This window comes from Sciurus carolinensis, chromosome 17 (genome assembly GCF_902686445.1).
Source record: "Sciurus carolinensis chromosome 17, mSciCar1.2, whole genome shotgun sequence".
Taxonomy (NCBI): domain Eukaryota; kingdom Metazoa; phylum Chordata; class Mammalia; order Rodentia; family Sciuridae; genus Sciurus; species Sciurus carolinensis.
In genome coordinates, this window is record NC_062229.1 from 12,649,076 (window position 1) to 12,674,897 (window position 25,822).

The 25,822-nt window shown below is 37.0% G+C and overlaps 2 protein-coding genes across 2 annotated transcripts; both read right to left on the bottom strand.

Moving 5' to 3' along the window:
• Positions 1 to 8,996: 8,996 nt before the first annotated feature.
• On the bottom strand, positions 8,997 to 9,984 carry LOC124969148 (olfactory receptor 18-like). Its single transcript, XM_047531978.1, has one exon. The coding sequence runs from the start codon at positions 9,882 to 9,884 to the stop codon at positions 8,997 to 8,999; it is 888 nt and encodes a 295-aa protein (XP_047387934.1). The 5' UTR covers positions 9,885 to 9,984.
• Positions 9,985 to 18,731: 8,747 nt separating this feature from the next.
• Positions 18,732 to 25,194, bottom strand: LOC124968998 (olfactory receptor 18). The gene is made up of 2 exons (XM_047531836.1): positions 25,145 to 25,194; positions 18,732 to 19,674 (listed from the first exon to the last, which is right to left on the bottom strand). The coding sequence occupies exons 1-2, from the start codon at positions 25,192 to 25,194 to the stop codon at positions 18,732 to 18,734; spliced, it is 993 nt and encodes a 330-aa protein (XP_047387792.1).
• Between the last annotated feature and the right edge of the window lie 628 nt (positions 25,195 to 25,822).

Genomic DNA, 25,822 nt, shown 5'->3' on the forward strand with positions numbered 1-25,822 from the left:
AATAAAATCCTTCCATGATAAACAAAAGTTAAAAGAATTTACAAATAGAAAGCCTGCACTACAGAATGTTCTCAACAAAATATTCCATGAGGAGGAAATGAAAAAGAACAATGGAGGTCAGCAAAGGGAGGAACTACCTTAGAGAAAAACCACTCAAAGGAGAAACCAAGCCAACTTAAAAACCAACAATAAGCCAAATGACTGGGAATACAAATCATATCTCAATAATAACCATGAACATTAATGGCCTCAACTCATCAATCAAGACATAGACTGGCAGAATGGATTAAAAAGAAAGACCCAACAATAAGCTGCCTGCAAGAGATTCATCTCATAGAAAAAGCCATCCACAGACTAAAGGTGAAAGGATGGGAAAAAACCTACCACGCACATATGGACTCAGTAAAAAAGTGGGGGTTTCCACCTTATATTAGATAAAGGGGACTTCAAGCCAAAGTTAGTCAGAAGGTATAAAGTAGGACATTTCATACTGCTTAAAGGAACCATAAATCAGGAAGACATAAGAATAGTAAATATTTATCCCCCAAACAATGGTGCATCCCTGTACATCAAACAAATCCTTCTCAATTTCAGGAATCATGTAGACCACAACACAATAATTCTGGGTGAATTTAATGCACCGCTGTCACCACTAGATATATCTTCCAAACAAAATCCAACCAAAAAAACCATAGAACTCAATAACACAATCAATAACCTAGACTTAATAGACATATATAGAATATTCCATCCATCAATGAGCGGATTCACTTTCTTCTCAGCAGCACATGGAACCTTCTTGAAAATAGACCATATGTAATGCCACAAAGCAGCCCTTAGGAAATGCAAAAAAGTAGAGATACTGCCTTGTGTTCTATCCAGATCATAATGGACTGAGAATAGAAATCAATGACAAAATAAAAAACAGAAATTACTTCGACACCTGGAGACTAAATAATATGCTACCGAATGAAACATGGATAACAAAAAACATCAGGGAGGAGATAAAAAACAATCTTAGAAGTTAATGAGAATGATGATACAACATATCAAAATCCCTGGGACACTATGAAAGCAGTACTAAGAGGAAATTTCATTGCATGGAGTGCATTCCAGAAAAGAATGAAAAGTCAACAACTAAATGAAAAGAATGAAAAGTCAACAACTAAATGACTTAATATTACAGCTCAAAGCCCTAGCAAAAGAACAGAATAACAGCAAAAGTAGTAGAAGACAGGAAATAATTAAAATCAGAGCTGAAATCAATGAAATTGAAACAAAAGAAACAATCCAAAAAATTGACAAGACAAAAAGTTGGTTCTTTGAGAAAGTAAACAAAATAGACAAACCCTTAGCCACACTAACAAAGAGAAGGAGAGAGAAAACTCAAATTATTAAAATTCCTGATGAAAAAGGAAATATCACGACAGACACCACTGAGATACAGAACATAATTAGAAGCTACTTTGAAGATCTGTATTGCAACAAAATAAAAACTACCAAAGACATTGGCAAATTTCTAGAGATATACACTCCTCCCAAACTGAACCAGGAGGACATACACAATTTAAACAGATCAATATCAAGCAATGAAATAGAAGAAACACCATCCAAGATAAGCCCAGGACCAGACATATTTTCAGCCGAGTTCTACAAGACCTTCAAAGAAGAACTCATTCCAATACTTCTCAAAGTATTCCAGGAAATAGAAAAGGAGGGTACCCTACAGAACTCATTCAATGAAGCTAATATCTCCCTCATACCCAAACCAGGCAAAGACACATCAAGGAATGAAAATTTAAGACCAATGTCCCTGATGAATATAGATGCAAAAATCCTGAACAAAATATTGTCAAACCGTATCCAAAAACATATAAAGAAAATTGTGCACCACGATCAAGTTGGTTTCATCCCTGGAAGGCAAGGATGGTTCAACATCCTTAAATCAATAAATGTAATCCATCATGTCAATAGACTTAAGGATAAGAAATATATGGTTATTTCAATTGATGCAGAAAATGTGTTCGACAAAATACAACACCCCTTCATGCTCAAAACACCAGAAAAAATAGGGATAGTAGGAACATACCTGAACACTGTAAAGGCTATTTATGCTAAGCCCATGGCCAACATCATTCTTAATGGAGAAAAACTGAAACCATTCCCTTTAAAAATGGGACCAAGACAGGGATGTCCTCTTTCACCACTTCTATTCAACATTGTCCTCGAAACTCTAGCCAGAGCAATTAGGCAGACCAAAGAAATTAAATGAATATGAATAGGAAAAGAGGAACTTAAGCTGTCACTATTTGCTGATGACATGATTCTATATTTAGAGGATCCAAAAACCTCCAGAAAACTTCTAGACCTCATCAATGAATTCATCAAAATAGCAGGCTATAAAATCAACACACATAAATCTAAAGCATTTTTATATGCAAGCAACAAAACAGCTGAAAGTGAAATGAGGAAAACGACCCCATTTGCAATAGCCTCAAAAAAAAAAAAAAAACTTGGGAATCAATCTAACTGAAGAGGTAAAGATCACTACAATGAAAACTACAAAACATTGAAGAAAGAAATTGAGGTAGACCTTAGAGGATGGAGAGATCTCCCATGCTCTTGGATAGGCAGAATTAATATTGTCAAAATGACCATTACTACCAAAAGTGCTATACAGATTAAATGCAATTCCAATTAAAAACCCAATGATGTACCTTACAGAAATAGAGTAAGCAATCATGAAATTCATCTGGAAGAATAAGAAACCCAGAATACCTAAAGCAATCCTTAGCAGGAAGAATGAAACAGGGGGCATCACAATACCTGAACTTCAACTATACTACAAAGCAATAGTAACAAAAACGGCATGGTATTGGCACCAGAATAGACAGGGAGATCAATGGTACAGAATAGAGGGCATGGAAACAAACCCAAATAAATACAGTTTTCTCATACTACACAAAGGTGCCGAAAATATGCAATTGAGAACAGATAGCCTCTTCAACAAAGGGTGCCGGGAAAACTGGAAATCCATATGCAACAGAATGAAAATAAACCCCTATCTCTCACCCTGCACAAAAATCAACTCACAATGGATCAAGGACCATGAAATCAGACCAGAGACCTTGCATCTTATAGAAGAAAAAGTAGGTCCAAATCTTCACCTTGTTGGCTTAGGATCAGACTTCCTTAACAGGATTCCCATAGTACATGAAATAAAAACAAGAATCAATAACTGGGATAGATTCAAACTAAAAAGCTTTCTCTCAGCAAAGGAAACTACCAGTAATGCGAAGAGAGAGCATACAGAGTGGGAGAATATCTTTGCCACTCATACTTCAGATAGAGCACTAATTTCCAGAATATGTAAAGAACTCAAAAAACTCTACACCAAGAATACAAATAACCCAATCAACAAATGGGCTAAGGATATGAACAGATACTTCACAGAAGAATACCTACAAGCAATCAACAAACATATGAAAAAATGTTCACGATCTTTAGTAATAAGAGAAATACAAATCAAAACTACCCTAAGATTCCATCTCACCCCAATTTGAATGGTGATTATCAAGAATACAAGCAACAATAGGTATTGGACAGGATGTGGGGAAGAAGGTACACTCATACATTGCTGGTGGGACTGCAAATTAGTGCAGCCACTCTGGAAAGCAGTATGGAGATTCCTTAGAAAACTTGGAATGGAACCACCATTTGACCAACTATCCCACTCATTGTTCTATACCCAAAGGGCTTAAAATCAGCATTACTACAGAGATACAGCCACATCAGTGTTCATAGCTGCTCAATTCACAATAGCCAGACTGTGGAACCAAACTAGATGTCCTTCAATTGATGAATGGATAAAGAAACTGTGGTGTATATATATATATATATATATATATATATATATATATATATATACAATGGAATATTACTCAGCTATAAAGAATAATAAAGTTATGTCATTTGCAGGCAAATAGATGAAATTGGAGAATATTATGCTAAGTGAGATAAGCCAATCTCAAAAATCCAAAGGTTGAATGATCTCACTGATACCGAATGATGACACATAATGGGGGGTTGAACGGGGGCAAGAATGGAGGAAGGAGGGACTGTATAGAGTGAAAAGAGAGATGGGAGGGGTCGGGGAAGGAAAAAATAACAGAATGAATCAAACATCATTACCCTATGTAAATGTATGATTACGCAAATGGTATGCTGTTACTCCATGTACGAACAGAAACAACATGTGTCCCATTTGTTTACAATAAAAATAAATTAATTAATTAATTAATTAATTAAAGAAAGACTCAGAAAGGCAAGTGGTACATGTTTACCCTCATATGTGGAATCAAGGGTGGGGGACATATGAAAGTAGCAGAGAGAGCACTAGAGAAAAGGGGGAGGAGAGCGTAAGGGAGGGTGATGATGAGGTGGATGTTATTTGCACGTGTGAACATGCCACAATGAAACCACTTATTCTATATAATTAAATGCACTAATAAAAAAGAATGTGTACCTAAAAATAGAAATGAGAAAATGCTGTTAGTAGTATTAATAACTCACCCTTCCCTTTCCCCAGGATCAATAAAATTTCTAAGACAAAAAAAAAATAGGAAAAAATTTACTTATTTCTCTTGTAAATAATACATACTTCCTTATTAAAGTATAAAAAGTTAACATTTACTTCAGACCTAATATTTTATATTGATTTGAATTATCATATGGAAAGTTTGTGTTCTGGGCATCTCTGCATGATTACATTCTCCTATACACCTGTCCCCCAAAGGTGAGCACTGTCATGGAATTCAACAGGTAGATTTTCCTCTCAGTGTTTCCATGTCTCTATTGATTTATGTATTAATGGATACAGTAAAAAATAAATCTACCATATGAGCCAGTTGATCCAGTTACTTCACCTCTGTATCCATAGGAAAAGAAACAGATCCGAAGAAAAAGAAATCAGAATACCAAATATATACCCTCATGCCCATGTTAATTGTAGCACTACTCCCAATAGCTAAGATATGCAATTAGCCTAGGTGTCCATCAACAGATGAGTGGATAAAGAAAATGTGGTACAGATATCCACAGTGGAATATTATTCTACCCTAAAAAAGAATAAAATCCATTTAACTGAAGCCAAATGGATGGAATTGAGAATATTGTGCTAAGTGAAAGAAGTCAGACAGAGAATGACAAATACCGTATGTTCTCTCTCTTATGTGGAAGCTAAAAAAAAAAGTAACGTGGAAATATAATAGTGATTGCTAAACATTGGGAAGGGTAAAAGGGTTGGGGTAAGGGTGATTGGAATTGTTTAGTTGATTAGTGCACACTATATGCCTGTGTGGAAATATCGCACTGAATCCCATTTAATGAATATAATTAATATTCATAAATTAAAATTTGTATCTTAAAACTTACCTGAAAGGCACAGTGGCACATGCCTGTAATCCCAGCAGCTGGGGAGGCTGAGGCAGGAGGATCATAAGTTCAAAAGCAGTCTCAGCAAAAGCGAGGCCATAAGCAACTCAGTGAGACCCTGTCTCTAAATAATACACAAATAGGGCTGGGGATATGGTTCAGTGGTCAAGTGCCCCTGAGTTCAATCCCCAGTACCAAGAAAAAAAAACTTACCTATGAAGTACCTAAAGCTCATCTAAGTAGTTTACAACAGAAAATCTATTGCCCCTGAAACGTACTAGTTTACATCAACATGTGGTGATGTAAGCACATACATCAACTTCAAATGCTTTAACAGGTACATGGCATTACCTGAGGGAGATACACTATTTGTCAGTTTATAAATATGACAATCACTTCAAAATTCTTGTGCCTCTGTTCATGTCAAACAAGTGAGAATTTCCAAATACCATGTGGGTAAAGGATGATTGCTTGAATTACAACAGTTGATGCATGCTCAATTTTATTACTAATCATCTGTCTTTGTTGTCACAATAAATATTCATTGCCAACTACATCCTTACCATATATCATAAAAATATTTGCAGAGCATATTAATAATCCCTTCATGATAAATCATGAAGAAAAAGCATCTTCTATGGGAAATATTACCACATGCTTCTAGTAGAAGAGACAGTGCCCTGGGATGGGAATTAGGAAACCCACATTTTAGTCTTGTATTATTGACCTGCTACTATATGCAGGATGTGTGCAAATCTCTCCATCTCTCTGATTAATGGAAACAGAATAACACTAATCTCTATGACATGCGTAGTACATAAAGGAAGCTTAGAGCTTAATAAACATTTGGCCAATATAGATTTTTCTTAAATAAAGCATTTAGCTAGGCACAGGGTGTACACCTATAATCTCACTTGGGAAGCCTATGCAGAAGAATCACAAGTTCAAGGCCAGTCTTGGCAAATTAGCAAGACACTGTCTCAAAGTAAAAAAATAAAAGGGTTGGGGATGTACTCAGTGGAGAGCGCCTCTGGGTTCAATCCCCAGGACCACCAAAAATAAATAAATATAAAGGGGGTTCAGGGAAAGGGAGGAAGGATAGGAAAGAGAGGAATAGTGGAATGACATTAACCAAACTATGCTATGTACAAATATGAATGTACTACAGTGAATTTCATCTTTATATCTATAAAACACTAATTTAAAAAAGAAAATATAAATAAATAGAAGAAAGACCAGTAGAGTAGAGGAAGGAATATGGGGGAGGGAGAAAAGAAAAGGGGAAGTTATGGGGACTGAAGTGGAGCAAATTATAATCATGCTCATATGATCATGTCAAAATGAATTCCAGTATTGCATACATAAATAATACACTAATAAAATAAAATTAAAAATAAAGCAGTCATTATGAAAAGAGCAGGTTTATTGATGAATACAATTGTCAAAATAGACTGGAGCAACCGAATAGATAATTCACAGAAGAAGAAATATAATCGATCAACAAATGTATGAAAAAATGTTCAACATCTCTAGCAATTAGAAAAATGCATATCAAAACTACACTGAGATTCCATCTCACTCCAGACAGAATGGCAATTATTAAGAAATACAAGCAACAACAAATGTTGGTGAGGATGTGGGGGGAAAAGGATACACTCATACATTGCTGATAGGGCTGCAAATTGGTGCAACCACTCTGGAAAGCAGTATGGAGATTCCTCAGAAAACTTGGAATGGAACCACCGTTTGACACAGTCATCCCAACGCCTCAGTTTATACCCAAAGAACTTAAAATCAGCATACTACAGTGACACAGCCATATCACTGTTTACAGTAGCTCAATTCACAATAGCTAAACTATAGAATTAACCTAGATGCCTTTCAACAGATGAATGGATAAAGAAAATGTGTTATATGTACATGATGGAATATTTCTAAGCCTTAAAGAAGAATGAAATGATGACTTTTTCAGGCAAATGGATGGAACTGAAGAATATTATGCTAAGTGAAATAAGCCAATCCCAAAAACCCAAAGACCAAACAAATGTTTTCCCTGATATGGGAATACTAATTCACAATAAGGTTGGGGGAGAATAGTGGTATTTTGGACTAAGCACAAAGGAGTGAAGGGAGGGAGGGGTTATGGGGATAGGAATGACAGTAGAATGAATCAGACATAATCACCCTATGTGCATATGATTACATGACCTGTGTAACTCTACATCATGTACAACCAGACAAATGAGAAGTTATACTCTATTTATGTATGATGTGTCAAAATATATTCTACTGTCATGTATAACTAATTAGAACAAATGATTTTTTAAACTATAAAACAAAATATGCTTAAAGCACCAAAAAATAAAGGGACTGGAGCCAGAATGATGTGAAACTCTAAAACGTGTCTCAGTTCAAGAAATAAGATGTACCTGATCCCTTCTCTTTCTGCTTGTTTTTTTTTTTTTTTTTTTTAATCCTATGAAGATTTCTGCAATGGTCTTTGAAATGCTGCATGTTGCCAATACAACTAAATGGGATCACAGGCACTTTGTCTCAAATTCTATGCAACATCCCTGAAAGGGAAGGAAGTACAGACAGGAAAGTGCCAAGTGTATGGAAGCCACACTGATTATGGGCCACTTTTTGAACCAAGGAAGGGTATACTCAATGTGTAACTGAGATTTTTATGTTTAATACCTCCTCTGTGGCAAGCAAAGTGTTGTTCTTGGGAATCAGAAATGAAAGAATCAATGTGGAAGGAAAGAAATACTCTGAGATTTCTGGGACTCCAACACAACCATGAACATAGACGTCATGGCCCTCACAGTTGGAATTTTATGTATTGCATCCTGCCACCCAGTCACACAAACTGCCACGTCTGACCGGATGGTGATTAATAAAAATCTGCCCTGGCAGTCCCTCCATGCCTGCCTCTCTCAGCACTTACTGGGTTTAGCTGGGTCTCTGTGTTTCAAGGACTACAGCTGCAACGGCCCTTGGCTGCCTGATGCCCAGTGAAGATTCAGGCTCCATCCTCAGGATTGATATTATCAATGTCACAAAAGAGCTTTGTAATGCAAACAACCATGGGAGGAGGAGACGCAGGTGTGGAAGTCACCCAACTGGAGCCGTCAGACCAAAGAGCCCAAAGTACAGAGCTCATGTATAATGTTCATTTCTTTCACTTTTTTTTCAAGCACCATGTGCCTTTTATTGTCATTGTGTGCAGCTGTCAAATATAGAGAACAAAACGTGAACCTTCTTAACCATTGTTAACTATCCAGATCAGTGGCCTTAATCACATTCATGTGCTTGTGCAACTATCACCACCATCCATCTCCAGGAATTTTTCATCTTCACAAACTGAAAATGTACCCATTTTTTTAAAACTCCCTTCCCCTCTCCCACCAAGTGCAGTAACTACTATTCTATTATGAAATGTAATAAATAGTCATTAAACTATAAAATCAATATCTCCAAGGAGGCAGAATTTACTGGACTAGATGTTTGGCTTTGTTGTATTTTCCAAACAACATTCCAAATGGATGCCAGAGGTCCTGAGATTAGACTGATCTGCTGTGGATCCTCCTCAGGGAACTTTTAATGTCCCTGTTCCTCAGACTGTAGATGAAGGGGTTCAGCATGGGGCTGACCACAGTGTACATCACTGAAGCCACTGCTTCCTTTCTGGGAGATTGTGACACAGCTGATCCAAGGTACACTCCAATGCCTGTTCCATAAAATAAGCAAACAACTGACAGGTGAGATCCACAGGTGGAAAAGGCTTTGTACTTCCCACCTGTTGATGGGATTCTCAGAATAGAAGAAATAATTTTACAGTAAGAGAAGAAAATTCCAGAGATGGGAAGAAAACCAGACATGGCACCAACAAAATACTTTATGATGTTATTGGTGAAAGTGTCAGAACAGGCAAGATTAAGAACTTGAGAAGGGTCACAGAAGAAATTGGAAATTTCTACATCCTTGAAGTGGGTAGATCGCAAGGCAACCAAATTGTGCAGCTGGGAGTCTAAAAGGCTAAACAAAAAAGACACCAAAACTAAGAGCGCACAGAGGCGAGGGTTCATAATGACTGAGTAATGCAGGGGGTGACAGATGGCCACGAAACGGTCATAGGCCATCACAGTCAGAAGCATACCATCCATACATCCAGAAAGGATCAAAAAAGACATCTGTGTCAGGCAGCCCACAAAGGAGATGCCTCTGCTGTGAGTTAGGATGTCCACAATCATCTTCGGGACCGTGGTAGAGATGAGAAATATATCAGCCAAGGACAGGTTGCAGAGGAAGAAGTACATGGGGGTGTGGAGGTGGGAGTCAGAGCTGACAGCCAGGATGATGAGCAGGTTCCCAAGCACTGTGACCAGGTACATGGACAGGAACAGTCCAAAGAGGATGGGCTGCAGTCCAAGATAATCTGGGAGACTCATGAGATGAAATTCTGAGACACGTGTTACATTTTGTGGTTCTATATTGTTTGGACAACTTTTGAAAATGAAAAGTTAGAAAAAAATGAAATGAGTATATCATCTCCTAGAACTGTATCTATAGTTTAAACAAAGCAATTGTCTTTTGCAGACCTCACATTTGACCATACACACGTGGTGATAGTTCTGATTTGTCTCAAACAAATTCCTTTTTTTTCTTTCTTTTTTTTTTTGTACCAGAGATTGAATCCAGGGGCACTTAACCAGCCTCATTATATATATATATATATATATATATATATATATATATATATATTTTTTTTTTTTTTTTTTTTTTTTTTTTTTAGGGACAGGGTCTCACTGAGTTGCTTAGGTCCTTGCTAAGTTGCTGAGGCTGGGTTTGAACTCACAATCCTCCTGCCTCAGCCTACTGAGTTGCTGGCATTACAGGCTGCACCCTGCACCCAGTTACAAATCCCACATTCTTGAATGCTTTCCTAGTTGATTTTCTTGTTGTTGCTCTTCATCTCTTTCAATAACATTTACATTAGAGACAGTCCAGTAAAGAGTGTTACAAGATTGAGAACAGACAAGACTCCATTTTCACAGCAAAACACAGTCAACTCTTTTCAGGCAATAAAAAAAAAAAAAAAACATGTTTATAGCAGCACAATTCCCAATAGCTGAGCTATGGAGCCAACCTTGGTACCCTTCAACAGATGAATGGATAAAGAAATTGTGGGATATATTCACAATGGAATATTACTCAGCCATAAACAAGAATAAGCTTATAATATTGAATGGATAGATCTGGGATCTATCATGCTAAGTGAAATAAGCCAATCCCAAAAAACCAAAGGCCAAATGTTTTTGCTGGTACGTGGAAGCTAAACCACAATAAAATGGGGAGAAGAAGAGAAGTTCAATAGATTAGAAAAAGGAGAATAGAGGGAAGGGAGAAGAGAGAGGAATAAGAAAGACAGTAGAATGAGTCTAACATAATTTTCTTATGTATATATATGAAAATAGCTAAGTGAATCCCACCATCATGTACACTTACAAGAATGGGGTCCTAATAAGAATAAGACACATTCCTTGCTCATTTAATTATATCATAATGGATTCTACTGTCATAACTAAAAAGAAAACAATAAAAATAAAAATAAATAAAATGAAAAATTAAAAAATCCTTCCTTCATTAAGAAAAAAATCATTCTAATTAAAGGTAATTGGAAAACTGTCAAACATAGCCTATTTTATTCTAAGACAGTGATACAAATTTCCTGGATGCAGAATATTTATAAACACTCTGTGAGAGCTAAAACCATGTTATTGGAATTCAAACAAAGTTGAAGATCCATAATGACAAGACATTTTTATTTGTCAGTTAAATCCATGGATTTTCATAATTCTTTCACTTTAAGATTTCATTCCTTCATAGAAATAGGGTTTCTTTCAAATATGTAGATTGTCTTTGCAAAACCATTTTTTAGCCCTAGCCTTGGCTTTAGTGGACTTCAAATTTTGATGAATATGCACATAACCACAAAGCATCACTGATCACACACACTAGAGTACAGTGTGCATCTTGTCAATAATTAAACAATAATAAATTTAGGAAACATTTCTGCAATGTTTTATTTTATACAGAGTTATCTATATCAACAACCCCACACAAACATATGAAAACATCCTACATGTGAGACCACTTTTGCTATTTTCCATTTGGGTAGGGTTTTTTGTTTTTTGCTTTTGCTCTTTGTTATTGTTATTTGGCTTTGCTTTATTTTGCATTCCATAGTGTCCTGGTAATATCACTTTTTTATCATGAATCTATTATTTACAAATGAATAATTTAGCACCTGAAGTATGCCCCAAACCAGGTTTGAAACTCAGTCTTCTTAACCCAGGTTAAAAGAATTTCATGCTAATCCTTCCCATGAAGGCAAGGTTCATTGACTAGTAACATGAGGGAGATGCCTACAGGAGCTAGAATCAGTCTAGGAAGAAAGCAGAACTTAGAAAGAGAATTCCTGGACCCCATCCCAGAACATAAACTTAGTCCTCTGAGCTGAAATGTTTCCTATTGGTATCATCCCAACTGTCATGTTGCCCAGTGAAGAAAAGATGTTCCTGACAGTGTCTACTCCTTCCACCATCTCCCACGACACTTACTGGGTACCACCACCTTTCTGCTGGGGCATCACCAAGGAGCATGGATCCAGTGCTCTCTCCTGCTTGGTGTGTGGTGAAACCTCAGGCTCTGTACTCGGGACTTGAAAAACGACTCAAGTTTATGAAGATGCTCATGAAGACAACAGCACTGGAACTGGCAAAGTAAAGGTCTAGAGCACCGGTTAATTGTTTCAACTGTGCAACCGTGGAGGCTCAGTGCACAAAGTACCTAATTAGCCAATTGGCCCGCATTAATTCAGTCTCTGAGGACTTGTTAATATTAAAGGAAACAGAAAAAGAGAAAAGTACAAGTACTTTGGAAAGTTTTCAGGAGGAAACTCACCTATACTCTTCCTTTCTGACTTCCAAGTTGTTGGATCTTTATGTAAAACTCAGACTACTTTTTCTTTGCCACAACAACAGACTATGGGAATTGATATCTGTCAATCCACTGTATTAATCAGAAAATATAAGGAGAATTAGATTTCTTGTTTCAAGAATCTTACACTATTTTCATTACTATTTTTCTCTAAGGAGAAGTTCTTATTTCAATTTATTTTTCCCTTTTATTGGGTTGGTATTTTATGTATTGAAGATGTATGGATTTTTTTACTAATCCAACTGAATGTTGGTTCTTTTTTCTCTAATGAAATTACATTGATACATTACAAAACCACTGATGTTTACATAAGTTTTTTTAAATTTTTACAGACTGCATATTGATTCATTGTACACAAATGGGGTACAGCTTTTCATTTCTATGCTTGTGCACGATGTAGATTCATAGCATTCATGTAATCATACATGTACATAGGGTAATGATGTCTGTCTCATTCCATCATCTTTCATACCCCCGCCCCCTCCTCCCTCTCATTTCCCTCTACATTCTAAATCTAAAGTTCCTCCATTCTTCTCTTACCCCCCCAAGCCCCTCACCCCCGTTACATAAGTTTTTGATAACATACTTCATTTAAACATTCCAGGAACAGCAGGAAGAAGCTATATTCTTTTTAATTTTTTTTTCATTTGTTCTAATTTGTTGTACATGACAGTAGAATGCATTTATCTATATTCTTTATATTAATCTTTTTAAATTTTTAACCAATACATAAAAATTGTACATATTTATGGAATACCAAGTACTCTTTGACTCAGGTATACATTATGTAATGCTTGAATCATAGTAAACATATCTATCTCTTCAAACATTTATCATTTCCTTTTTCTTTCCCTTTTTCTTGGAGGGAGAAGTACCAGGGATGGAACTCAGGGGCACTCGAACACTGAGCCACATTCCCAGCCCTATTTTGTATTTTGTTTAGAGACAGGGTCTCACCGAGTTGCTTAGCACCTTGCTTTTGCTGAGGCTGGCCTTGAACTCACTATCTTCCTGCCTCAGCCTCCCAACCAGCTGGAATTACAGGAATGTGCCACCTTGCCCAGCAAACATTTATCATTTCTTTGTGATGAAAATATTTAAAATTGTTTCTTCTAGCTTTAAAATATTACAGTATATATTTTATTTGCTACTATCAAACTAGAACACTCCTTAATTAATCTTTCCCCATCACTCCCTCCTACTCTCAAGGTCTCTGATAACTACCATGCTACTGTCCACTTCTATCAGACAAACTTTTTAGCTTCCACATATGAGTGATATCAGGTGGTGCTTGTCTTCTGAGTCTGGCTTATTTACTTAGCTGACTTATAGTTCCATCCAGTTTGTCTCAAATAGTAGAAAGGCATCCTTTTATGGCTGAGTAGTATTCATGTGTGTATGTCCCACATTTTTTGTATCCATTCATCCATTCATGGACACTTAGGTTATTTCCATTCCTTAGTTATTATGAATTGTGCTTCAGTAAACACAGGAGTGCAGACATCTCTTCAACAGATGGATTTCATTTCCTTTGGATGCATATACAGCAGATGGATTGCAGAATAATATGGTAGTACTATTTTTAATTTTTTAGGAAACTCCATGCTGTTTTTCACAGCATTATTCTTTTCACTCTTTTCCCAAGAGTAACTTCCCATCTCTTCTTCCAAGTTCTCATTGCTGAAAGAGAGCCACTAGGTTCATTCCATACACAATGGGAGTTACACAAGGGCATAAAACAAAGAGGTAAGGTCATTGGGAATATCTTAGCCCCTACCCACCTTATCTTCTATCAGAACATTGGACTTGATTTAAAAAAAAGGTTAATACACACTTAATGGACATGGGAGAAAAGTATACTATTTAGCTGTACATTGATAAATTATGGAAGGTATTTTGAGGGATCCCAAATGGCAGGTACATAGAGATGTATATGAGAGGAAGAGTCTAAGTATATAGACATTTAGAATACTTGGTCCATATGAAATGTATTGCTAAACTGAAGTCATCCCATATTAGGTAGAGGGGATAAAATGCTGGGGTTACAGCCAAGGATGAATTTACAGGACATGGCAAATAAAACCAAAGATAGTCATATTTGCGTAGCAAAATGCTTATTTTCCACTTCCCCCTCCAATGATCAGTAGCCTTGAACAAAAAAAAGAAACATTAAAACTTTTTCCATTCTATATTGGATGTTCACTTGAGATTTCTCTGTTCATATACTTTATACACTGTGGAGGTCGTTTTTTTCTAGAAAGGGAAGAGTTGATAAATCAACCCTTTATTCTATGAGTCCTAACACTGGACATACTATTGGTGGGGGAAAATAGATCCCACTATTCATAACTTTAAACCATACATTTCTCTCAAGAGTTGAGAAATTAGGGAGCAGGGCATGGAGGCACACACCTATAATCCCAGAAACTAGGGAGGCTAAGGCAGGATCACAGTTTGAGGTCAGCCTCAGCAATTTAGTGAGGCCCTAAGCAACTTAGCCAGACCCTGTCTCAAAATAAAAGGGCTGGGAATGTGGCTCAGTAATTAAGCATCTCCAGGCTCAATCCTTGTCGTCAAAAAAAAAAAAAAAAAAAAAAAAAGAGTTGGGAAATTAGTCTATGGAAGTTTGAGTGGTCCAGGAAGGAAGCACCATATTGAATATGCATGTAAAAATATCTTATGTTTCTCCTCTGAGACAGTGAATAATTTACTTGATGCTATATAAAGTAAAAATGTGCCTAATCTTTGCCCTGTGCAAGATTTGGAATATATAGATAAATGACAGTTCATGCTTTAAACTGCTTAAGCTGTGTAAATATGCTGATGAACCTAAGAAACTAGTAAGAAAGAAGAATTCTCAGTGACAGTTCTTAAATTCCCTCCATGAACTAAGAATAAATTTCATAGTTCTCTGAGCAAAAATTTTGCATTTAGGTGCCATTCAATCTAGCCATTCTAATGACCTTGCTGATCCTCATTTTGAGAAAGCGAGGCTCCCAATAGTATCTCCAGCATCCTCTGCACCTCCCAACTCTCACTGGACTAGGCTTCCTTCCTAGTAGGGCTGTCTTGCTAGTGGAGCTATTGAAGTTCATTCCCTCTTCACACCTGATGAGCAATGAGGACTGAGGATCTTCCCTCATGACTGACAGGAAACCAGAGTCAGGCAGGGGTCTCCTGATACAGATGAATACCCTGGAATGAGACACAGGTATGATTTCCACTGAACTGGAACCAGCTTTCTGAAAGGCTGAAAGGACAGGTATGTACTGTTGTATGATCTTAAGCATGCTGTGTGATCGAGAGTGCTCTTGATGTTGTTCTGTAAGTACCACGAGATTATGGATATGTCCCTCTTCTTTCTGGTATGTTATACAACCCATCAAACCACCATGTTCTCATCCAAACTTTCTAGTAGAATTGTCAGGTGGGAAGAAGTAGCTCTGTATTTGGTATCTTAGCAGATATCATCATGTAGCTCCTTTCCATGTAGTATGAAAAAATGACCCTCGTTTCTCTCCTACCAGTAGGATTCCTCCAGTGACGTCACAATACACTGCAATCATTCTGTCTTCAAGTTCAACACATGTTCCCAGGGGTTCTTATTTTTCCTTATCAAAACTGCTCATTTCACTCCAGAATGTATTGTCTTTAGTTTTCTTTATGTGTATCATCAGCTAATGAAATCTTTCTTTTTATTTTACATTTTTTTTCTGTTCTAGGATCCAATCAAGATTCGCATGTCGCATTCAGTTATCATGCCTCGTTAAACTGCATTAATTCCTTCAGTCTGGGACAGTTCTTCAGCCTTTATCTTTCACAACCCTGACATTTTTTACAAGTAGAGTTTATTTTAAAAGGTGTCCATCAATCTGAGCTGTGAAAATATTTTATACTATAATCTTTGTAGGGTCTTACACCTTTCACAATTAAAAAACAAACAAACAAACAAGAGGCACTTGGAGAGAAATGAAATGAACCCAGAAAAGGTAAACTTCAAGAAGCACTGATAAGCAAAAATATCAGTAGAAACAGCCTACTTATCAGGGTATGGATTGTCTTTAAATAACTATTTTCTCCTGATTATAAAAGCAAAACAATACTAAAACAGAAAACAGCCATTAAAGGCCTCTCCCATGCTAATCACCTGCACTTTCTCCCATCCGAGGAAGAAGGCCACCACCAGAGTAAAAATCCCCACTGCATCACAAACTTTGCTCATTTGCAGATGCCATTTTCTGCCTTTTAATGAAATAAACTTTTGGCCATAATAACATCAGTGAGATGATGAACTGCTAAGGGCCAAACCTTAATTCCTCCACGGAGACACTCACTTAACAACATAGATGGACCAAGTTGCCTTTGTGAGAACTCCATGAACTAGTCAAGAGGTATTAGCACATGAGAGAAACCCAAATCCAGGAAGAAGTGAATCAAAGTTGTCGAGAAATCTTGCTGAATTTGCCCTTTAAGGACCCACCCCTTCCCAGAAGCAGCACGGCAGAATCAGGAGAAAATTCCCAAGTTCTGCCCAGAAGAAGAAGAAGGTAGAATATTCATCTAAAGTAGTATCTTTCTAGTGGGCTGCCAGGACTGGCTTATGTCTGTCTGACTTGGAGCACTAAAGAGAAAGACAATGCACTTGGAATGCCTGGACAGAGGCCACAGAGAATAACGTTAAGGCAGCCTTAGACTGCAGTACCACAAACAGATGACAGGTGGGACAAGAAATGATGGACTCTTGAAAACAAAGGCAAACCTCCTAATGGTTAACATTACACAAACAAGCCAGAGAAAATGCATTCTCTGAAAACGTTTGAGAATTTCTAGGCTTTTTGTTTGTTTATTTGTTTTTATTCTGGGGATTAAATCCAGGTCCTCACATATGCTGGGCAAATGCCCTTCCACTGAGCTACATCCCCAGCCCTAAAGTTTCTATCAGTCTATTGGTGAAAGTCTTCTACTATATGAAGCCAATCCATAAAAACTGAGAAGTAGCTATTTTCTCAAGAGCAAGAGCACAAGGCCTGCACAGAAACATGGAAGCATGACCCGACCAGAGAAATAAACTAAATATTCATAAAATGATTATGAAATCTTCCTTAAATGAAATCTATGACTTATCTGACAACAAATTCAAAATATCCACCTGAAGGATAATCAGTAAGCTAAAAGAGAACACAAACAGACAACAAAATCAGGGAAACAATGCAAGAACAAAATGAGACTATTAAAGACATATAAATTATTAAAAAGAAACAAAAATTTTGGAGTTTAAGAATACAATAAGTAAATTGAAATATTCAATAGTGTTCATAATAGACTCAATCAAGCAGAGGAAAAAAAATCAGTGAACTTAAGGACATATCATTTGAAATTATTGAATAAATGAAGCAAAAGAAAAAGGAATAAATAAAAGTGAAGAGATACTAAAGGTTTTATGAGAAACCATAAAGCTGAATTTTTTGCATTAGTGGAGTTTCAGAAAGGGAATAGAGTGAAAGAGATAGAGATTACATTTTTTAAATAATTACTGTAATTTTAAACTTCCCAAATTTGAAGAAGAAAATAGACATACATATTCAAAAACTAAATAAACTCTGATAAATCCAAAGACACCCATAATGAGACATCTTATAGTCAAATCATCAAAAGTCACAAAGATAGAACCATGGCAGCATCAAGGGAAAAGTAATTCATCACATACAAGGAAACTCCTAAAAGATTATCAGCAGATTGCTTAGTAAAATCCTTGGGCACCTGTTTCAAGCTGTTCTGTTTCAAGCCACACAGCAATTCAATAAATCAGAATCTCTGGTGGTGATACTCAGGCATCAGTGTTTTTAAAGATCCCTGAGTGCTTCCCATAAAGGCAATCTTGAGGACTAGTAATATGCATCCTAAAAGATAACCTGCACAAATAAATTTTTGATACATACAAATTTTGTATGGCAAATATACAGGAGTTGTTGAAAATATGTTAATTATAAGAAATTTTAAGTACATAAAAAGATTTCATCTTTTTGAGATACTTGGATCATTAATCCAAATGCAGAAGTTGCATAAGTATAATAGAATTCAGAAATGCATGAATAACCTATACAAAAAATATTCCCACAGTTTCACTAAAGACAGATTTTTTAAAAAGTAATATTTAGATAGGAAATAGGAAAAGTAATGAAAAGCATAAGAGCTAAAACATGATGTGATGAAGGAGATCAGATTTGCAGGTCTCGATGTTTAGTTTTGCTGCCTTTGCCAACCAGCACTACAAAGGGACGCCACAGGTCCTGAGACTAGACTATTTTTCTGAAGAGCTTCCACATGGCCCTCTTGATGTCCTTGTTCCTAAGGCTGTATATAAAAGGGTTGAGCATAGGCGTAACTACAGTATACACTACTGAAGCTACTGCACCCTTCCTAGGAGAAAGTGAGACAGCTGAACTAAGATACACCCCAAGGCCTGTCCCATAAAATAAGCAAACAACTAACAGGTGAGACCCACAAGTGGAGAAGGCTTTATATTTCCCACCTGATGATGGAACTCTCAGAATAGAGGAAACTATTTTATAGTAAGAGAAAAAAATCCCTGAGATAGGAAGAAAACCAGAGATGGCACCAACAAAATACATGACTATGTTATTGGTAAACGTGTCAGAACAGGCAAGGTTGAGGAGCTGGGAAGGGTCACAGAAGAAATGAGAAATCTCCACATTCTTGAAGTAGGTAAGTTGTAACACCATTGAATTGTGCAGCTGGGAAACCAAAAGGCTAATGAGAACTGACAACAAAACCAAGAAGCCACAAAGGCAAGGGTGCATAATGACCTGGTAGTGTAGTGGGTGGCAAATGGCCACAAACCTGTCATAGGCCATTACACTTAGAAGCAGACTATCCAAACATCCAAAAAGCATAAAAAAAGACATCTGCGTCAGGCAGCCTGCATATGAGATGACTCTGCTGTGAGTTTGGATGTCCACAATCATCTTTGGGACTGTGGTAGAGGTGAAACTGATGTCAGTCAAGGACAGGTTGGAGAGGAAGAAGTACATGGGGGTGTGGAGGTGGGAGTCAGAGCTGACAGCCAGGATGATGAGCAGGTTCCCAAACACTGTGACCATGTACATGGACAGGAACAGTCCAAAGAGGATGGGCTGCAGGTCTGGATCTTCTGAGAGTCCCATGAGATGGAATTCTGAGACATATGTTACATTCTGTGGTTCTATATTGGATGGACACCTGTTGAAAATGAAAAGAAGATTAGAAAAAGTAAATAAGCAAACCAGTATGCAGCACTGTCTATTATTTTGGATTAAGGTAATTCACTAGTAAAGTCTTTTCATATGAGGGCCATATACCCTCAGCATTCTTTCTTAGTTGTGACAAACCCAAACATCTTAGAACTCTTTCATCACTGATTTTTGTGCTATTCACCTTTTTCTGTACACAACACCCTTGGAAACACTCAACTAAAGTTATGTTTTAAAATCAAAAAGCATTAGAGAGAAATACATAATTATGGTAAAATATTTGTTTAAGACAAAACAAAGATAAATATCCTTTTGACTTTAAGAAAAAGACCATTCTAATTATAAGAAAGTAAAAAGCAGTCCTATTTTATTCAAATACAATGCAAGATATTCTCTTAATAAATAATATTGACAAGCTCTATAAGTGCTATAACCAAATTATCTGGATTCTAACTCAAAGTCAAATGTTCATAATCATAAAGCATTTTTATCTTACCAGTTATCTTCATGAATTTTCATCCTTTTTGTTCTTCTGACTTTGTTCCTTTATAGAATTGAACACTCACTCAAAAATGTAGGACATCTTTTTTAATTCTTCTTTAATATTACATCTAACCTTGGTCTAATGTACTTCAGATTTTGACAAACGTGTTGGTTAAATATACTAAATCATACAGCATCACTGATCCCATAGATGTCATCAGTGTACAATAAACATCCAAATCATTAAACAAATAATAATTAGCATTTAAGAAATATTTTCTTTCTAATAATTCTCATTTTATTCAGTATTAAATTCTCAATCTTACACAATCTCAAGGAAACATCAGGTATTTCATACTTGTTTGGCTTGGTTAAAGTACTTAAATGGGATTTTTTTATTTCACTGACAAACTACAGTCATGTTTTGGAGATGTAGAGTGATATTAAGATATGTGTATATAGTGTAGAGTAATTGGGACATTTTCTTCCCTTGTTTTCTTATATTGGTCAAATATCAGTGAGACTCTGAGATATTGAAGATTTCCTCTATTGGCTTGTAGTGTCCCTGTAGATTTCCAGTATATCACCTCCCAGCCTTCAGTAGCCTGAAGTCTTGGAGGAACTTGATAATGCAGTGCTTCCAAAGAAAGCTGCCCCTAGCCTGCTACTGGGTCCAGGGCTGGGGGCTGGTTCTGTGTGGAAATCCTGTCACTGAGCGGGTCTGCTCCAAGAAGCTGACTGTGGATCGCACCTGCCGCCGGAAGGAACAGGGCTGCTTGGGGAAGACTCTTGCTGCCCTGCCCTGCTCCAAGAAGCTGCCCTCTGTCCGGGCCTGCTGCCTGGGCCAAGCTTCACCCGGTGGGAGAGACTCACCCTGTGGCTCTATGTTGGTCCGAGCCTCTCAATACCTCCCCTTCTTGAATCCTGAGTTCTGGAGCGATGGGAGATGCAGTCACCCTCTAGTCCACCATCTTAGATCTCCGGTGTAGAGTAATTGGATCAAGTTTAAATGAATTTCTAATCTTAAGCATGTTGCGTCCTCATGAAATTCAACCCCCTTGCTGACATTTGAGGAATTTAGGGCCATGGGTGCTCCAAACCGAAGCCTGACACCTAGCCTTCTTATGCCTAATTAATAGCTATTCACATCAGTCTTTCCTGATATGAAAATTTCAGTTCTCTTTCACCAGCTCCCTGAGAGCACCTGTATTCCTTGTTTCTCTTGGCATATGGTACAACTTAATTTCAGTAAAAATACAAAAGAAAAAGAACAGACAGGCTAATGTAGTAAACACCAGGGACGTTTCCACATCGGTAAAATGAAGATCATAGTTGAACTTACCTTACAGTGGTGTGTTTAAGAAATTGGATGAACTGAAACAAAGTGCTTAGACCAGTGGTCATCAATCCTTCTTGATCATTATATTTACCTGTGGGTATTTAAACTATACTGATGCTCTACCACAGTTTAGAACCAATTAAATAATTATCTCTACACGTGTGGTTCTTAGTGGTCCAGGGTCAAGAATCAATGTCTTAGAATATTGCCACACACAGAAAATGCTCCATTAATAGTATATATGTTATTAATAATACCTACTACCTGTATTAAAAGTATAAACATTTCCATATTTGCTTCAGAACTTCTATTTTATAGAGATCTGAAATATTACCAATAAATTTTTAGTTTTCTTATATCTATGCATAATCCCATTCCTCTGAACATCTGTCCCCCAAATGCAAACACTGTCATGAATTTGGTAAGTATATTTTGTCAATGATTCTATAACATTAGTATTGATTTACTTATGTGTAATTTTCTTGAAAATCTATGTAACCAATGTATTGTTCTATATTACATCTAACATTTTACTAAAACACTGAACTAAAGTCTTTCTGCAAAGTACATATGCTTAGATATAACACTTTGATGCATAATATTGCCTGAGGACTGGATTTCATTTTATTTATCAATTTCTCATTACAACAATCCTATGAAAATTCTCACACTTCTCTCATCACAGAAGTGAGAATTTGTATATGATGTGTGCATGGAAGATAGCTGTTTGAGTTGTAAAAAAGATATATGTTCAATTTTTACTATTTATTGCCTACATTTATTTTCCCATTAGAAAAAAATCAGTTGCTATCAAATACTTTCTCTTAGGATATCCAACCTCAGTGGCACATACCTGTAATGCCAGCAACTCCGGAGAGTAAGCCAGGAGGATCACAAGTTCAAAGCTGGCCTCAGCAACTTAGTGAGGCCCTAAGCAACTTAGTGAGACCCTGTCTCTATATAAAAAATCAAAGCACCCCTGGGTTCAATCCCCAATACCAAACAAAACAACAACAAAAAAGATATCAATAAGAAATATCCTTGAAGTGTGTCTAATGTAATTGAGAGTTCCATGTGAGAATTCTCATCTTACATAGGGAATTATATTTCCATGTCTCAGATGTCCAAACTTGGTTGTAAAATTCATTATTATTCACTTTAAAAGTTATATACTCATGTCAGAAATGCCCATATAAACCACCGGTTCATTCCCCTACTTCACAGATGAACTCACTGAATTGCAAGAGAAAGAATCAATGTTTCAAAAAAAAAAAAAAAAAAGAATCAATGTTTCTGCCTTGGTTCATGCTCAAGTAGGTTTGACAAGAAAACTAACTTATATCTCCTGAGGAGACAAAGTCCTGAGACTACAGTCAATAGACCAAGGTCTAAGACTCATGTCTTAACACTCACGGTGTGTTACATATAAAAAGAAAAAACTCTCCACCTCTCTATACTAGCTCTCCCTACCTGGAAATGGGGAGAATAATACTAAACTCTAGAGATGTAGGGTCCCTAAACTTAATAAATATTTGTCCATTGTTTTGTAATCAGAATCTGAATCATCTTGGAATTTATTCTAGACTTATTCATAAAATACAATCCTACACAGTTTTAAGCCCTTTTGTTGCTTCTGTGGTAGAGAAGATAAGTCTCTCTGGTCTCAGAGCACTGGAGCACAGGAGACTTGAAATCCTGGTAGGTTTCTCAGCCCATGCAACTAGATTTACCCACCCCTTTTCTTTCTGCCTCTTTTTTTGTGTTTATAATCTCTACAATGGTTTGGGGGAAATTGAATGCTATAGTTGCAATGACATGGAAAACAACAGGTTCCATGGAAATGTCATGAAACGAACTCAAATAAGTGCAATTTGATCTTGTCTCTTTTCCTATGGGACATCCCTAAACATATAAAGGCACAGGTAGGAATACACCCCAGGATGTGCATGCCATATTGGCCACACTAACAGATTTTTATCATTGTTGTTTTTCTAGGCAATTTTGTTTCAAAGATGCTCTAGGAAAACAGAAATGAATGAGATTCAGTCATTTCCTCCAACTTCCTAGTATCTGCTAATACAGGAACAAAAATAAAAAGCTTTTTTTTTTTCAAAAAGCTATTGAAAATCCAATCTTCATGTCACAAGATATTTTAGTTGAATACTGTGAGGCTTAGTTTTAACAACAAAAATAATACCTTATTTTTTGCCCTTGATAATCTATTTAATCTTGACTCAGTGGAGTCTCTCAACTCCTAGGAACTGACTCTGAGGTACAGGTTGAGTTGAGGCTCAGAAATAATAACTTGCTTCATATCACACAAATAATGAGCAGAGCAAAGGTTTCAAAATTATTTTTTTCCTCAGAGACACAATAAATTTCTTCAGTCTGGCTTAAAGCAAAAATCCACAGGTCTCAAAAAAATGGCACTTCTCTTGCACATCTTTTAACAGATTCCAGTTTCCTAAGTATGATGGAGAAGAGCCAAGTTTCAGGAGTGGAAGAGTAAGTAGATAACTGAAGTGCCAGTTCAGGAGAAGGGGCAAGAGAGAGAGCTTTTCTGAATGTTCATGAGCTCTTTCTGTGATTGCCCACGTACAATCTCAGTCATCCTTCCTGTGGTTGGTACAGCTAGGGGCACCCCTGTTCTCTCAGAGATTACCAGGAATCCCTAAAGGGAAGAACAGAGTGAGAAGAGGGTTCTGCTGGGAGCTACAGAAAGAGAAATGGCTGTTTGGGTTGCTGCAGGAGAATCCTGGATAGGTCCCTGTTTGGAGTCAAAATGTTCAATTCACCCCATTCCATCCCAGAATATGGTGCAAGTTACATAAGAAGTTTTCCATTCCTTTCAAGTAAAGGAACAATAATGTTTACACCTGGGAGTGATCATTGCAGATGAAATTAAATTAACTACATAGAGTCTGGCACTTGGGAACGTTTGATAAAGATTCATGACATCATAGTTACAGTCATCTGTCATTCTTATCCTCATGATGGCCTTTGCAATCATTTTAGAGCACATAAGAGACAGTTTAAAGAGATCCATTTCTTGCCCTAGTGACAAAGATACCCACCAGAGCTAGAACTAGTGTGGAAGGAGAGCAGAAGTCTGAATGAGAGGTCTTGGATCCTCATCAGAACCAAGACTACAAACTAGAATAGTGGCCACAGAGAGTGGGAAAAGTAGGAAGAAGTGGGAAAGAGGGAGATTTGATGACAGGTACCAAAATACAGTTATCTAGGAGCAATAAATTCTAGTGTTCTATAGAACAGTAGGGTAGGTAAAGTTTACAACAATTTATTAGATATTTTATAAAGAACTAGAAAAGAGGCATTTGAATGCTGCCAACACAAAGAAATAATAAATGTTTAAGGAGATGAAAATGCTAATTACCCAGATTTGATCATGACATATTGTATCCATGTATCAAATTATCACACTCTATCCCACATACATATTTATATAATTATGGTGTCAATTTATTTTTTAATTTAAATTTTTTTATTTCATGGACCTCTGAGTTAAAACTTTGCATTTGGGGGCCCTCCATCTGGACACTTCAGCTGCTTGTCTGGATAATGAGGAATTGATGCTCTCTGAGTCCCTCCTGCATCCAGTTTCTCCCACCACACTCACCAGTCAGTGCTGCCTCTATGCTGGGGCATGACCAAGGAGTGACGATCCATTGCCTTTCCCCTGCCTGGTAAGTGGCAGAGAGTCAGGCTCCGTCCTCAGAACTGGCAGGAGGACAGACTCAGGCATGGACCTCCAATGCAGACAATGACTCTGGAAAGAGGAGACACACAGATCCAACTGGACTGGGACCCAGAGGCTGCAGGGCACAGGCTGATTGTTTATGATTGTCTGGATCTGAGAGCTCCATAAACAGAGCTCATAATTAGCCAGATTGGTTCATGTTATCCTAATCTCTGAGGACTCGTTAATATTAATGGAACAGAAGCATAGGAAAAGTTGGCTACTCCCCTCTTCTAAAACTAAAACTTCATAAATCTTAACATAAAATTCAAACTCACTTTTTAAATTTAAAATCAATAGGTGAGTTTAATGTCATTAAAAGCATTCAAATTACCAAGAAATTTTCAGAGAATTAGATCGGTATCAAGAATCAGCATAATCTATTTTCAAGTTAATACTTCTGCCTGTAGAATGAACTGACAGAGGTGTCTCCCACGGCAATCACATTATTAGACTTCAAGTAAGCAAAGCCCCCTTGCAAACACACCCCGATAAGGCAGAACATTCCATGGGACTCCTCCTAATAGCTGAGGACAAAGACCTGAATCTCTTGGATAT